We start from the raw sequence: 15,465 nt of genomic DNA, 5'->3' as shown, positions 1-15,465 counted from the left end.
CTTCCCTCCTAAGAACACTTCCTTCCCCCGCCTTCTCAAACACAAAAGTGGAAGGTGCGACCCATTTGATCATTCAGTCGAGAAAAGCGCGCCTCCTCGTCTCATCCAACTCCCCTCATTGATTTCAAGGCGCATGCTCGCCTACCAAGCTACCCATTGCTCCCTATCTCTAGCAACCCGCGCAACCCGCCACAGCCGCCAGATGCTGTGCAGAATTCCATTAACTCCATTCATGAAGCTCTAAGCTTCAGAGCAATCCTTCTCCCGCTTTCTCTCCCCTGATGTAAGTCGCCCATCGGTCTCCGTGGAGCTGCATCTTCAGTGTTTCACGATTGGCGTACAGCCCTTGACTAGATGTTTGTGACGCTCGATCCTTTCTCAACACCTTCCAATTAGGGTCAAATCTAGATGTCAACCCCTCACTCCAGCGATTACAGCGTGGTGATGTCTGATGATCAATACGATGGAAGCTTGGATGAAGACTTCCAACTGGGTTCTGAGAGTGGTGAATCCGAGGGAAGCGATCGTGATCTTGGGAACGATGAGTCTGCGGAGGAAGACGATGACTCTGACGACGGTTGGAACATAAATGGTGCCTTCCAGTTACGAGAGAGAGACGAGTCATATTTGAATCCTGAACTGCACTGTGAACATCAAAGGGCTGCTGTGATATCAACCAACTATCGGCTGGAGACATTGTATGTGGGCCTCGATGACTTAGACGATTACAAGAGAAGTACATCTTTGAGGCCGACGCGCAGTTCAAGTTTCGAGGATCTGTGCCGGTGCTGTGATGAGTTGCACATCCCTAAAGAAACGGCGACCGATGCTCATTTTCTTTACGACTATACGTGGAATCGTGGTGTCGACCCAACATGGTGGGGCGACTCGCCGTCGAAATCGAACATGTCGGCCTCGCTCTTCATCGCTTGCAACGGACACAATTTCCTTATTTCCCCAGAGACCATATGTGATGCATTCAATGCTGATGGCAAGCTCTTCAGTCACGCGCTTTCTCGCCTCCGGACCGACTCAATGCATCTCATACGCGGCTTGGAATACAGCATATGGAAAGCGGTACGCCGCCCCAGAAGAATATCTCAGTGGAGAATGGATGTCAAGAGGCACAATCTGCATTTTTCCGAGCTCCTGGACCGGCCAGAGAGTCTTGGAAAGTGCAATTTCACAATACCTCCTACGCTCACGAGGAAGAGTCGCTCTTCTGCCTCGTTTCGAAGAAAGTGGTTACTGTCTGCGGCAGATTACCTGACTTACGAGGATGACAATATAACTCCTTCGTATCATAACCAGTGGTACATGTCTTTATAGGCACATATTCCAACGACTATGATTCTCCTTATCGTGGGAGGCATGGAGTTGTGTGGCATTTTCTATGGAGGTCTATCGTGGCTTACTTCGGCTGTTGCAGCTCTTGAGTTTGGTGGGATTGAAGCCTCTTTTCCTTCCTGAGCATACACCTCTCCATCCACAACAATATATGGGCAATCGGATTAGTGAACCGTAGCCTGATCGTATAAGAATTATTGCACACACCATATGACGAAGCCAGGAGACATTTTGCCACCTAACTGGATCATATGTTGCGAGAACAGACGCCTTGGTACCATACAGCATGTCGCTGTCATTGCGGTAAGAGCTGCCAACTCGGATCGCAAGAGGTAGTACAGAGGCCGATCGGCATCAATCGACAAGCATACGGTTGTTTAATTCACTCATGGGCAAATAATTTATGATCTGTGACGATGGTAGCTCTGACTCGTTCCTACATCAGCTCACCACCGAGCAACTACTTCGGCAGACATGAGGCGGACGGTGTCCCATGCTCTCACTCACTCTTCACTTTACCTCCATGATCTTTGTTTGGTCTTTGTTCTGTGGATATCATGTATTTTCTGCTCATTTCAATCCTGACCAAATTTCTCCCCAGCACCCGGCGGTTTATTACTGGCATCCTCGTCTCTCCAGATCGAGTCCAAGCTCCACGGTTCCAGAAAACAGAGAAAACAGAAAACCCGGCTCATTCATCCCTCGCCTCCAAAATTCAACATGAAAGCACTCAAGGTCAGCAGTCGCCGTCCTCTCCCACGCTTCGACCATGCAGCCAGGCTGCGGGTAGAACGGGGCAAGGCACGCCGCTTGCTACGGCGAACTAACGCCCAACACAACGGAACTGACAGCAGAACACAGCTTGAGTCTTCTTACTCTCATGTCCCAGCTTGCCAGAAATGCGACCTTCGTGACGTCCATGCCAAGAAACGAGCTTGTCTGCGCAGAGTGGCATCACGCCAGTTTCGTGAAATGGGATTATGGATCTGGAACGCTCTGCTTAAGCGTATGCATCGGCTGAAGAAGACCCGAGTGGAGAGAGAAGTGGCAAAAGAGTTCATTCATCGTAGTATCTCCTCGTCGGTGAAAGACATCTTGACGGAAACTGGAAGTGGAACCGGAGAGCTAGCTGGCGACGACGGTTGCAACAGATTGGACTTTATTGATTGAGAAAACAATGGCTCTGCTGGCTTTTGGAACAACGCAGCAGGATCAGCCAGCGAAGATTTCATGTTGGAATGAACTAGTCCGCAGGAAACTGGAAAATATGAGCTGAAGTGGTCTCGGTTCTTTGTCAATGGGGTTGTGATGATGTTCCGACAACTGAACAGACTGGCACTGCCTGTTCATTCTTGTCGCTTAGGGATCGCCTCACATGCCTGCACGAAAGAAAGCAGTGAATAGCCCACCGAATTCATGAAGGGCAAAGATAACCAAAACCCCGGCAAAATCACATGAACCTCTTGTCTCACATATTCTTCGTCGCTCAGCCTTGAATTCACAATACACGCACACTTGCGGCTTGGTTCACCTCATACTCAATTCACACCCACCCGCCCTCGCACACCCTTCCTCAAGGCTTCCTCTTCCCACCAAAGGATGCGCCAAACCTTTAATAGTTTGCACGAGAAACACTTTCTCGATCAACCGACGACCTCCTCAACCAATTCTCGCCCTAGCCTCTCGCCATTGCTCTTCCCTCCAGCATCGCGTCGGAGAGGACCAGAATCCTCATCAAATCTCGAGACCATTTGATCAATATGGCAAAAACGCATCTCAAACCTATTTCATCCACTGCGTGGGCCAGGATCCAAGCAGTGTGCAGAGTCAGCTTTCGCCCCTGTTTCTTTGAAAGATCATCACCACCGCCAGCCGAACCAGAGGAACTTCCTACCCACGGACCTGAACCACATGACGCACGACCATATAAGGAACGAACCCACCCCACCAACGTCACCGACGAAGGCTTTGTTATAATCGACGGCTTCAATAATGTACCCAAACGTGCATTGGAGGAATGCATGCCACCACCAGCAAAGCGTCGCAAGCTCGATCACCGCAGAATAGGCGAGTACCATGGCCCAGCGCGAATACCAAGCACACTCGATGGGACAACGACAACATACGCACCGCCTTCAGCCCCTACACAGGGCGAAAGAGGAGAGAGAGAACCACTGAGCCTGATCACCATCGACTGGCTCGAAGCAGCCTTCGACTCGCAAACCCTTATGAGCACCATCGAAGAAGGAAGACAGTGCATGACCCGGGAACAGCGCGAAGCCACCATCCTCGAGGTACTCGAACAGCGACAAAGCGAGCTTTGCAGCATCGAGGCCAACCTCCACCTCCTCACTACCCTATACGAGTGCAAAGAACGCATGTTGGATCGAGAACAACAAGACATCGACCGCGACAATCAATTACCGACCAGCTTTCGCTCCCGCGAGTGCAGAAAACAGGCGAAATCACTCTCCAGGCTGTGGCGCGACTGCATGCACATCATGAAGAAGCGGTCCGTGAAGTTGCGCTGCATTGCGATTTGGGAGAGACGGTTGAGGGTCGTGAGGGCGGAGAGCCAGCTGGGAGAGTTGAAGGCTGAGCTTGGACTGCTGGTGAGGGATATTGCAGCACCGACGGTGGACGGGCAGGGCCGATGTGTGAATTGGTTGGATTTGTTGGACTGATTGGATTCACTGCATCGACCAACCAGACCACTAACTGTTGTCTAATCTACCTGGGACCTCGGTACATACCTCAATATGGGCGATGGATCGATGGGACTGACTGGGCACCACTCAGATGGAAAAGGCTGCCGATACAACAATCAATACCCATCCAGCGTGTTCTGTTCAGGATACTCCACACATACCATACATGCATACAGTGCAAAGGTTGCAATGCCACTTGTCTAAGCCTCTAACTCGGTCCACCCAAGCCGTGATTTCAATTCCTTCCTTGCCTGGCGAGATCCCTCCCACTCACTCACCTTTGCGCAGCTGGCTTCCCCAACGAGGATGTGATACTATGCTGAACTGTACCGTGATACAAAGGCTCAATGGACAGAAAAGCCTTGACCTTTAAAAAGCACCAGTCAAAGCCGAGGCTCAAGGCCCCGCGAGCGAGAGAAAGAGAGAGCGAGAGAGAGAGAGAGAGAGAGAGAGAGAGAGAGAGTCAAGTTCGTAATTACCCTGGATTGATTGATTGACTGATTGATCTAGCTGGGCTTCGCATTCGTGATGGGATAGATACCCCTAAATAGGAGAATGAGAATGGATCCAGAACCCAAGCCGTCGGACCTTCCGTTCCAGCCAACCTAACGTAACGTGATGTAACCCAAGCCATCGCAGGCCGACATTTACTCAATCCGGCCTCTCGTGGTACAGAGGAGTGGCAAAACCGCCCACTCACGCACTCACGCACCTCCCCAACCAGCTACTTAGCTACTCATCCTCCACGTCCTCCAGCCCCATCAGCCTCCTCTCGGCATAGTCCCTGATCTTATCGACCAGGACATTCCGGCCCCAGCGCTCGGCAACCCTCGCGGCGGCGTCGAGAGTCTTGCCGCCGCGGTCCTTGAACAGGCGCACGATCTCGAGGGCCTTCATGCCCGTGTCCTCGCCCTCGCGGCACACCATGGCGAGTAGCTGCAGCAGGATCTTGTCGGTCTGGACCTCGCGGCGCACGAGCTGCGTCTTGGCCTCGTGGCCCGCCTGGTCGCCTTGAGTTTGGACTTGGTCGTCGAGCAGGTCGAGCAGGATCGACGTCCGCACATATTCTTCTTCCAGCCGGACCGTGCCCGCTGCGACGGTCTCGGTGGCGTCTTCGTCTTCGTCGCCGTCGGGGTTGGTGCTCCTGTCGATAGGGCGGGAGACGGGGATGTGGAATTCGAATTCCGTTAGGAGTGGTCGGGGGAAGTACGGCGTCTTGTCGCCGCCCTTGAGGATGATGCAGTGGAACCTCTCGCCGGCGACGGCTACGGGCCAGTACGTCTCTTCTTTCTTCCCGTCCTTCAGACGGTCCAGCCGCCGCGTGTCCAGGAGAGGAACCCACTTCGCGTGCCCATGTTTCCGCCAGTGTAACAGGGTCAGCAGGACGCCATTGCTGTCGTATATGCACGGATCGCCGACGTCGCTCCAGAAGACGGACTTGAGCGACGATTCGTCTTCATCTGCGTCCTCTGGAAGACTGCCTAGGGCGAGCACGTCTTGGTTCTGGTGGGTTTCATCCAGTCGCACGTTATCTATACTGTACGTCAGTTGCGTGCAGCCATCAGCCCCGACCGCTCCGTTTCCGACAGTCATTACGTAGTCGCCCCACGCTGCACAAGTCACGGCAGGGGAGCTCTTCATTCGCCAGAGTCGCACAGGTGTGCCATGCAGTGTCCATACGCGGATGTAGTCCTGGTTCGTCAACGCCACGATGTAGCGACTGCTGAGAGCAATGCAAATTGCTTCTTCGCCGTCAGGTAGGCTTATTCGAGAGTCGGACCGGGTCGTCCACGTTTCATGTGGTCGGTAGAAAATCACAGCAGGCTGGCCATCTTTCGCTGGGGCGGAGAAAAGTGCACCGGTCTCGTTCAAGCAGGCTCTGTCGTAAAGAAACGGGTCGGTAAAGTGAAAGTCTCGATGCATTTCGCGATCATAAAACTCAACAGTGACGGTATTGTGAGTATCTTGGTCGACGGTCCAAACGAAGCCAATGAGGTTTAGGCATAGGTATTTCCGGTTTCCCCTCCATGGTGTTGCGCCGGGTTGGAATGGTTCATGGATATGTGGTTGCCAGATCTCGGGCCTGTTTCGTTTACCGGAATGGCCATTGGGTTGTCCGAGATGACCACTTGTCCGTTTGCCGTTTTCATTGATATAGCCTGCTCCATCATCGTCTTCAATCCAGTCGTATTCATTTTCATCATCAGGCCCGAGAAGTTGATCAAGACTATCCGGAGTTCCAGCTCGGTCCCTCCCCTGCCCATTCACAAGTGGTGCGCGTCCATTGACACGTGCTGGTCTCTCATCAAGAGGGTCATGGAAGAAAGGGGCTCTGACTTTTGGGCCCTTGAGCAATGCAACGTGAGCATTGTCTTTGAGGAAATCCGGAATGATGAAGGCCTCTCCTTTTGACGTAGTCCAGTTGAAAATGTTCTCGCCTTTACTCTGCCATGCAACATCCAGGATTTTCTCATAATTGAATGTCTTCAACACCTTTTGAGTCTTGGTTTCCCAAATGACCAGCTGGTCATCCGCCCCCGAGCTGGCCAAGAGGGCGCCATTAGGTGACCAAGCCAATGCGGTGATGTCGTCGTTGTGTCCTCCTGCAAAGACTCGTTGATGTGCACCATCTTCCACAGAAATAACTTTGATCTCCCTTGTTCCCGTAGCACATGCGAATGCTCTGCCATCTGGATGCCACACGCATTTCGAGCTGGCATCCTGGGCTGTTTCAAGCCGCTGAATCACACCGTCAATCGTTTTCAACAGTTTTGGTTCGGCCGTGCTCATGCAGTAGATGTAAATGACTCCGTCGGTGCCGGAGGCCGCAAGATATTTGCCCGAGGGGTCGTAGGTTAAATGTTTTATAGGTTTCGGGTGATTTCGTAGAATGGTGATCTGTTCAACGTCGTCTCGATTGACCACTTTGATTTCAACTTCGCTGTAACTCATCAGACGTTGCGAACATTTGGATTATAGGGGTGTCCATACTCGCTCGAGACAGCAATGAACTGTTCATCTGGTGAAAGTGCAATGCCTCTGATTGGTAGTGTGGTTCTGACCAGCATCTTCTTCAAATCTCCCGAGGGGACCTCGTATTCACACACTGTGCCATCCTCGCATCCGAGAATAGCATAGTCGTTGCCTGCAGCCAAAGCGTATGTGTCATCATGGACCTCTGGGAGCATGTCAGGGTCATCATTGTCGCCCGTCCTGAAGGAGCGGGCAAAGTTTCCACATCCTGCAACCAGTAGCCGCTTGCCGTCAGGAGAGTATTGAAGATATGTTAAGCCAGGAGGTTGTGCTGGGCGTCCAGGAAAGGGGGGTCGCTCAGGCATTTTGATCTTGGGAGTGCCTTCGCGCAGATTGATTTCTTCTTGAATAGAATGGTTATCATCAAATTGAATTGGGGAGAAGACGCGTCGCAAATGTCGTGGACGCGTTAAGTGCCAGTGTGGGGAAGATTCCCGAGGTTGAGCCGGGGCCACTCACTGAATCACAAAATCGGAAAGGAAGCTATGAGAGCACAAGAGCAACAAGCTGCAGTATCATCTGCTAATCTCAAATAACAGTATCAATACACCAGGACTATTGGACTCGTCCTATTCCTAATGCTACAAACGTTTTTCGTCTATCATACTTCATAAACAGCCACAGACTTGTGCGGCGCAACAAATATCAAGGCCAACGATCGCAAGCAGCAGAAGCGAGTGCTAGGCCTCGCACAACTCAAGTAGGCTTGTATCTCGTTCTTCCGACAGTCTGGCCTGACGCATCATCGTGAAGGGGTTATGTTTTGGGAGTTGCATCCACCGGCAATTCCAGTCATGCGGTGCAGGTATTGTGAAGATATTAGCAGGTCCGTATTTTGCAACATCAACCTGATATGCACCCGCAAATGATACTTCCGTATCTCCAGGCTCCCTGCTAATCGGTACTGCATCTAAGATATGAAAGCAATAAGGTGCAAGAGCGGGTGGACATACAGCTCGGCTTGCGAGCCTGCCACGGAGAAGATTAAGCTCATTCTCCTTGATGCTATGACGATGCATTTCGGCGGATTGAAGCACAATGGTTGAGCAATCAAGAGTAATGAATATTCGTGCTGGGTAAAGTGCCTGGCAGTTTTACGCCTGGGAATTGACCACTTCCCATGAAGACACGGAATCTGCCTTCCTGCTTTCTCGATCGGTGCTGTCTTGTTCATTGGAAGGTGGCGATTGATGTAGCGGTGGTGATGGATCCACATCTGGAGCATTCTACGTCTCGGGCGGAGTGACCACTGACACTGGTTGAGGCGGATAAAGGCACTGTCGGACGTAGGCAATAATATCTTGAACATACTCCTGGCCTTGTGGAAGAACTCGGTCCATGTGCATAAAAGGATGTGGGACACCCTTGAACCTCCTCTGAATGACCTTGTTACCAGCTTCTTCCACCTTTTTTGCGTATGCTTCAGCTTCGTCTCGTAGAGGATCGACTTCTGCCGTCGCAATATAGGTCACAGGGGCGAGGTTCTTGAAATTGGGCGCATTCATAGCATCTGCGAACCAAGAAATGTCGCGCTTCTGTTCCTTAGGCTTGGTACTAGGATGTTGGCTGGAGAGGGACATCCATTTGAAGGTATCGAACCATTTCAACTTTTCCCAATTCAGAAGAGGAGCATACTCAGCCTCTCGCATGCTTGGCCAAGGACTCATGTCGGGTGTAGCGTATCTCCTGACATCGCTGATGGTTGGAGTTCCGATAAGGACAGCTTTCAGTTGATCGTCATAGCCGGCGTCTCGAAGAAGATGATTCAGTATTAGCGCGATGGTTCCGCCAGAAGATTCGCCTCCGAGAGTGATAGCGTTGGGATTAATCGAGAAAGTTTTGTGATTTGTGAGGATGTGCGCCACAGCCGTCAGCCCATCCATGATACCGATGGGGAAAGGGTATTCTGGAATTAATCGATATTCGATATCGATCACACAACAAGGGACTGAAGCGCAGATGTGATGGCATATGTGTGCATCGGTCTCAAGATCGCCTACGGCCCAACCTATGCAACGTCAGTCCCGTCGGTAGTTCAGAGTGTGATCATTTGCGGAAGACATACCACCACCGTGGAAATTGAAATGAACTGGCCATGTCTTGCGTTTTCCCGGCTCTTCCCCTGGTGGAACGTAGACCCGGACATTGATGTCTCCTGGGTACTTATCCCAGCCAGGTACTTGAGTTTCTCCTATGCCACCCACGCCTGAAGCTGGCGCGGTCGCATAAGAATAGAGGGTAGAATAATTCTGACGAACAAGATTTAGATCGGTGGGCCAGGGAGGACTATTTGCGATGTACTCGTTATAGAGTCTCACGAAGGCAGGATCAAGTTGATCAACAACTGAAGGATGGATTGGATTACGAAGGGTCATGGCAGGCGCCTTGTTAGGGTCATGAATGTCGTGCCTCTGCGGCTCGGAAGGGTTCATGGTGGGAGCAGTGATTTGCTTATCGCATGCTCAACATGCCAGTGAAGGGGATGAACTTGAATTGGTGCACTTGGCCTAGGCCTGTGCAGGAGGAATTTACCGATCAGGAATAGACAGCATGAGCGTGAAAGCGCATGACGATAATGCAGTGCCAGTGGTAGAGGGAGAGACAAGCAGGAAGATATTCGGTAACGGCAGCCGCAGCCGCAGCCGCAACGGAAAGATGCATGGCTCTTGCAATTGTGGCTGCAGTCCACGCGCACATGGGCATGAGCCTGAGATGAGCCTGAGGGGAAGAGGGCCAACAGACTTTCGGAGGAACGAGTGGCGTAGAAGACCCAGAGGGTCGGAAGGTGGGTTGGATACCAGGGATAATGCCAAAGATGCATGTTGTGGTTGCGGTGGTTTGTACATGATTGGACTACAAGTCCGATGGAGGGGGAACACAGGAAGATTCGTCAACTGGTAGCTTCGTAACTTGGCAACTTGGGTACGGAGTACCCAATATCCGTACAGAGTATCCGTACCTCGTAAATAATATTAGTCGTTGCGGACCTTTTGGCTCTGCTGGCTGCCAAGGACTGGGCAGTCTCCTCGTGATCACTAATTACCGGTAGGATTCGAGTTTTCTCCGTTGCTATAGTAAAATGACCGTCAAATGGCAGGGAATGACTGTCAAGGCAGATTTAACGTGCGTCATGACACAAGTTACTTTGAAGGCTTACACTACGCTAGATACTAGAGTTCTTAGCGCCGAGTTGTTGTCCACTAAGAATTACTAGTAAGGCACTTTAATAGGCACCTTGATACGCCACAGGACGATGTTCACTCAAAAGGACCTACAAATTCAAGCTCCTGGCCATAAATGACAACACGCCGTTATTTGCATGAATGAGAGAGATGTCACGTCCTATCTGTCACACAAACCCTAGACTGATACCCTCCTCTTAGTCGTGGGTGACGCCGCCTTGCCCAATATCATCTCACGTGATGTGGCCAGTAGACGGCTAACTACGATGTACTGCAGCTATAGACCACTGTCCAGAAGATATGTGTATACATTATCATGACATCGCTTTCCTACTTGCGTAATAAACTTCATCAAAACGACAGAGGCACTATGAGCGCGTCAATTGCCCCTGCGTATTTCACTGTAAGATAACGATTCATGTACACTCACCTTCTCAGGGAACCACCTTGGTCAGACCCTATTAGCGGTTTGGTCCCTAGTATCTGACTACACGGCAAGCTTTGTCAATCTCTTCTTGGATTTGGGTATTCCGTGGCTGGATGGACTTTATACACTGTCACATGACACTGCCAAGGCGCTCTTGCCCTAGTGCTTCTACTATACTTCTCTCCCTCTTCTCTTTCTCTTGAGATAGAACACAATGAGGGTAACACAGTCATGAGGTTTCTCACTGAGAGGACGTTCCCTTCCATACGGTGTGACCACCTATTTATTACATACACACTCGGTGCGACGGGGGACACTGGACCAGTTGTTTCTCCAGACCGATGGAATGGCTAATGTATTGGTTATAGTGAGGTAACTCACAGACAATTCGGCCATGCTTAACGTGTGCCGGGTGCAAGAACTCGTGTTTAATGTGTACAATGAGTGACCAAATGTACACACTGTGTTAACAACATAATCTTTCTGAATTCTAGGCCAAGGAATCAGGCTTCCTACTTAACTTGCCGCCATAGAATTCAATTTATATATACGCAACTCCCTAGATGGAGCTTTATGAGGTGGATAGACGGGCACCATAGCCGTTGCGCTCTATAGATGCATGTGCGTAGACATTCATATACACCGTGATTCCTTCTGTCACATGAGACGACCAGATAGTTTCAATCCCATCATTCGAGACGCTCAAATCGTAGTGGTTGGTAAGATCCAACAGATCTGTACAGGACGCAAAGAGTCCTTTTTCTCGAATCGAAAATGGATCGCATCCTGGCTCACCATGCCGATCATCCCCATCAACTGTCTCCTGTCTCTCCGGACGAAGCTGTAGGCTCTCGAGGGATCCAATATTCTGAGACCTCGAAAACATACGGCGCAATACCTGAAGCAAGAAAGTTAACTCACTCTCAACAGGTGCCACAAATTAAATGCAGTGCAACGGCACCAATATTATCGAATACTGTAGTAGATCTCGTCTGCGGGGATGAGTTCGACTCTATAATCCGTGTTTGACAACCAACGAAGACATAGACAAGGATTCTTAGTGTTTACCCTTTTACTGTTGGCTGGTGAGACACCATTGCTCTCTTCGGGAGCTCGGAAAGTTGGTCTTTCCCGCCCAGATTTTCCAGACATGTGGTTGGTTGACCAGACTCGTCTTTTCGTGAGCAGGAGGACCTTAGGGAGGAGCGTCACATAGTACTCAAAGACTTGACGTGGCAACGCCGTGCGTAGGTCCGGGTAAAATGTTGCGCCGGGATATGTTTCGATGATGGGGGCTTCGACATGGTCTTTTTGGTGATCTATTAGCCAGAGGGACGCTTACAGGAGTCTTCTTCTTTCCCTAGAAAGTTCTCTGCATTCACAGCCTCGGCTTTTCGTGCCTGAGCCAAGATCCGGAAGTCGACCGTAGCTGTATCTTGATCGTTCGGATCGTCGGGAGCGCGACCGACAGTCTGGAAGTGCAAAACGCTGTAGTCGTTGACTCTGTCCCCCATACATTTGCGGATCTGCTCTTCGATCATGGCGGCCTTTTCTTCAATTTCTAAGCCGACCAGAGCGTAGTGGACTTCGACTGAGTATTCCCCATGGGCAGTGATACCTAATTTGGTTGTTGGAGGAGGTAGATAGGCCTTGATTCCTGCGGGAGCTACACGATCGGGACCAATCTGAGTGAATACAGCCTGATCGATGACTGCCGTCACATCTGAGTTGTAGTAGTACGGCGCTTGGATCTCGTAGAGAAGTTGTGCAGTGCATGTGTCGACTGTCAAAATGCCCTGAGTGTTCTTCTGCTTGGTGATGACAACTTCCCCAGCGGCACTGATCTCTGCGAGGGGAGATGCCAATGATTGCCATTTGCCCTTCAAGGACTTGAACCCTCTAAAGCAGCCTCCAGTGACATAGGTCTAGCATTCGATTAGATGGCCAGCGACTAGAGCGATGGCGAGCTTGTCGTAGTCGGTACGCTGCCAACCATGCCACCGGATGGCAGGCCCCATGCTCAAGGAGGCGTCCGAGACACTCCCGCACAAGACGATCTCGGCGCCTTTGGCCAGGGAGGTGGAAATACCAAAAGGACCCAAGTAACTCTGCGCGTACAAAGGCTCAAATTGCCAGTCATCAAGGATTTGGCCGGTGCATATGTTCTCAAAGCGAGAAGACTTGGTGCCCCGTAGCTCGGTAATGGCATCAAGAGCCTCGTCCCCCCAATCCAGGCAATGTTCAGGTTGAGGCCTTTGTCGCTGACCATCTGGGTCACTAGCTTGTGTGCCAGTTTGGTGTCGGCGACGCCGGTGTTGACCACGACTTTGATTCCGTGTTCGGCGATATCAGGTAATGCAACTTGGGGAGCCTTAAGCTCGCTTATGTACCCCGGACGACTACTCATATAGACCCGCATCATAACAAAGTCAATCGGACCACTTCCTGAACTAAGGGGGAAGACATCAATGATCTCTCTATGATATCGAACACCTCAGCTTCAGCGTTCTGGGCTTTTGGAAGCCGTAGAGGGATAGAGCGTATGGACTCGACCTTGGAGGTGATTACGTCCGTGCAACCCTGGATGGTTCCCCAAGTTCATTCAAGTCCAAGTCGTGCGGAATAGTCTAGATTAGAGAATTTGAACCGTCTCGAAATAAGATCATTTGACTGTTCAAAAGGGATCAATGCTATTCAGCTTCATAGCAACACTGACAGAGCGCGTTCAGTGGCTTCTATGTTGTTGCTCAAACTAACAATGCTGATTGTCTGTGTTGCCACCCACCACCAGTGATGAGATATATAGCAAGATACCTAGTACATACTCGGATGCTGCTCATGCTGAAGAAAAGGAAGTCATAGCCAACCAAGCCCAGAAAGCATCCTGCCATCAGGAAGACCAAACTCTTCCTCGCGTTTAGAGAGAAAAGTGGGGGACTATTCGAGTAATACTATTAGGAGCTCTTCTCTGATAAAAGCTTTGAAGATACATGGCATGAGTAACGGACTCTTGATCTTGATGAGGCTACAAATAGGCGCCCTTTAGGGGATACAGCCTCGACGTATTAAAGTCACGTGCAACAACATGTCCAGGTCACTGTTAAACAAAGGAGGTTTACAAGGTTTACTTTATATCTAGCTCCTGTATGAGACTATCGATTGCCTATTCACATTATCATGGTTCTGCGGATTTTTCGGGTGCCCAGACGTATAAATAGAACGCAACCTTCAGTGACGACAGACAGCCACATCCTGCCGATAAGGGACGGCTAGAAACTGCCAAGCGAGGAGATTTTCTCTCTCCAATCTCTACTAACCTTCAACTCAAGCCGCTGTGGGACTAAACTTCAAAGGTGTTGTTGTTGTAATTATTTGAAGCCTTTATTCTTGATTGCCATCAACAACATCCTACGTGTCTGTATTTGGATCTACATCTGGTCAGAAATGTACTGCATTCTTGTCTGCTGTCTGCTTCTCAGTCAGGGACCACACGGGAGAATGTATCACTTTTCTCACCCGTGACCATCTACATCATCAAGCGAGATGTCTGATTTGGCCAGGCTTGATGATATAGTTGAGAGGTTACTGACATTGCTGGCCATTTGAGACACCAATGATATGTCCACGCGATGGTATGCGTGTCCATGAGTGCAAGGGAAGATCTGGAATCCATGGTCCAAGCGTTGGTGTTGTCTTCATCATTCTTCTCCCCTGCTAAAGCCTGATATTGTGCGACGTGAGGAATCTCTCACGTGGTACAGCCACTTCAGGGTGGAACCACCGGTCACTGGTCAGGGGTGGATGTGAGATGACAGCACCGAGCAGTGCACCTGTCCCCACGTTGCTGCTGCTGAACTTGTCCAAGGCCGACTGTAAGTCTCTCGTTTGGCCTCCTTTTGCTGCTGCCGCTGCCGCTGCCGCCGTTGTTTCTCCTTTTCTTTTAAAGTACCAAAGAGCTGACGCGCAGATCCACGCATCAGCTTTGAGGACCAATCTCTGCCTCTGGCCATTGAGCCCAATCCCTATTCGCGGTATCTTGCTTGTTGCTCCACCAGCCTTGATCACAATCGTACCCGGCAATTTCACGCCCAATCGGTTCACGTCTTCTCAATCCCTCGCAATAACTCTCCTCCCACCATCCCTCAATTGACGAGTTTTCCCAGTCTTCAAGTTCTGAGCCTAATGGTGCTTTGCCGTCGAGGCCTAAGAGCTCACAAATGTCGATGATTTCCTTGACTTCTGCAACCGAGTACTGGCCAAGAACCTCCGAAGTACCGCGTTTCTTCGAAATTTGAGTTGGTGTGAGGCTCTGGGAATGGAGTAACATGATGTTTCGACAAATGGAGCCTTTCACAAGGAGGGAGGGGTACGGGTGTCGATGGCCAACGGGAATATACACCCGGTAATGACCGGGTCGCTGCAGGGCCTGCTCCAGTGTCTCCTCAAAATCTTGCCCGTTCGGGGCCTCCTTGTCTTCATCGGAGCCTGCCTCGATCTTCGTAACACCACTGAACCACTCCGGTTTGAATATTGGCGTCTCATCTGCTTGGCAGTGTTCTGGTCGCGGGCCAGCCGGTGAAAGTGCCAATTCAACGGCCCAGACACGTTTTGGCCTGGAGCTACGACCACGACTGGGCATCCTGAATTTCTTCACTTCACTAGCACACGACTACACAAGTCGGATTTGAGAACGCTGACTTTGCAGTTTTGAGAAAGAGCACGGTGCAGTATTCGCCTCTCGTGAGGAGCTGTCCAGGGGTGCGCTGAA

The 15,465-nt window shown here is 50.7% G+C and overlaps 4 protein-coding genes across 4 annotated transcripts; all 4 read right to left on the bottom strand.

The window, feature by feature from the left end:
- Positions 1–4,787: 4,787 nt before the first annotated feature.
- Positions 4,788–7,393, bottom strand: A1O9_09335 (chromosome transmission fidelity protein 4; the record flags this gene model as incomplete). Its single annotated transcript, XM_013402028.1, has 2 exons — positions 4,788–6,996; positions 7,047–7,393. The coding sequence occupies 2 exons, from the start codon at positions 7,391–7,393 to the stop codon at positions 4,788–4,790; spliced, it is 2,556 nt and encodes an 851-aa protein (XP_013257482.1).
- Positions 7,394–8,314: 921 nt separating this feature from the next.
- Positions 8,315–9,520, bottom strand: A1O9_09334 (uncharacterized protein; the record flags this gene model as incomplete). Its single annotated transcript, XM_013402027.1, has 2 exons — positions 8,315–9,096; positions 9,154–9,520. The coding sequence occupies 2 exons, from the start codon at positions 9,518–9,520 to the stop codon at positions 8,315–8,317; spliced, it is 1,149 nt and encodes a 382-aa protein (XP_013257481.1).
- A 2,499-nt stretch (positions 9,521–12,019) lies between these two features.
- A1O9_09333 (uncharacterized protein) lies at positions 12,020–13,104 on the bottom strand (the record flags this gene model as incomplete). Its single annotated transcript, XM_013402026.1, has 2 exons — positions 12,020–12,622; positions 12,787–13,104. The coding sequence occupies 2 exons, from the start codon at positions 13,102–13,104 to the stop codon at positions 12,020–12,022; spliced, it is 921 nt and encodes a 306-aa protein (XP_013257480.1).
- Positions 13,105–14,411: 1,307 nt separating this feature from the next.
- On the bottom strand, positions 14,412–15,336 carry A1O9_09332 (uncharacterized protein; the record flags this gene model as incomplete). The annotated part of the gene is made up of 2 exons (XM_013402025.1): positions 14,412–14,719; positions 14,763–15,336. 2 exons carry the CDS (start codon positions 15,334–15,336, stop codon positions 14,412–14,414), a joined length of 882 nt encoding a protein of 293 aa, XP_013257479.1.
- Between the last annotated feature and the right edge of the window lie 129 nt (positions 15,337–15,465).

This window comes from Exophiala aquamarina (genome assembly GCF_000709125.1).
Source record: "Exophiala aquamarina CBS 119918 chromosome Unknown aczIA-supercont1.9, whole genome shotgun sequence".
NCBI classification, from domain to species: domain Eukaryota; kingdom Fungi; phylum Ascomycota; class Eurotiomycetes; order Chaetothyriales; family Herpotrichiellaceae; genus Exophiala; species Exophiala aquamarina.
This window is presented reverse-complemented; position numbering and strand designations above follow the sequence as displayed.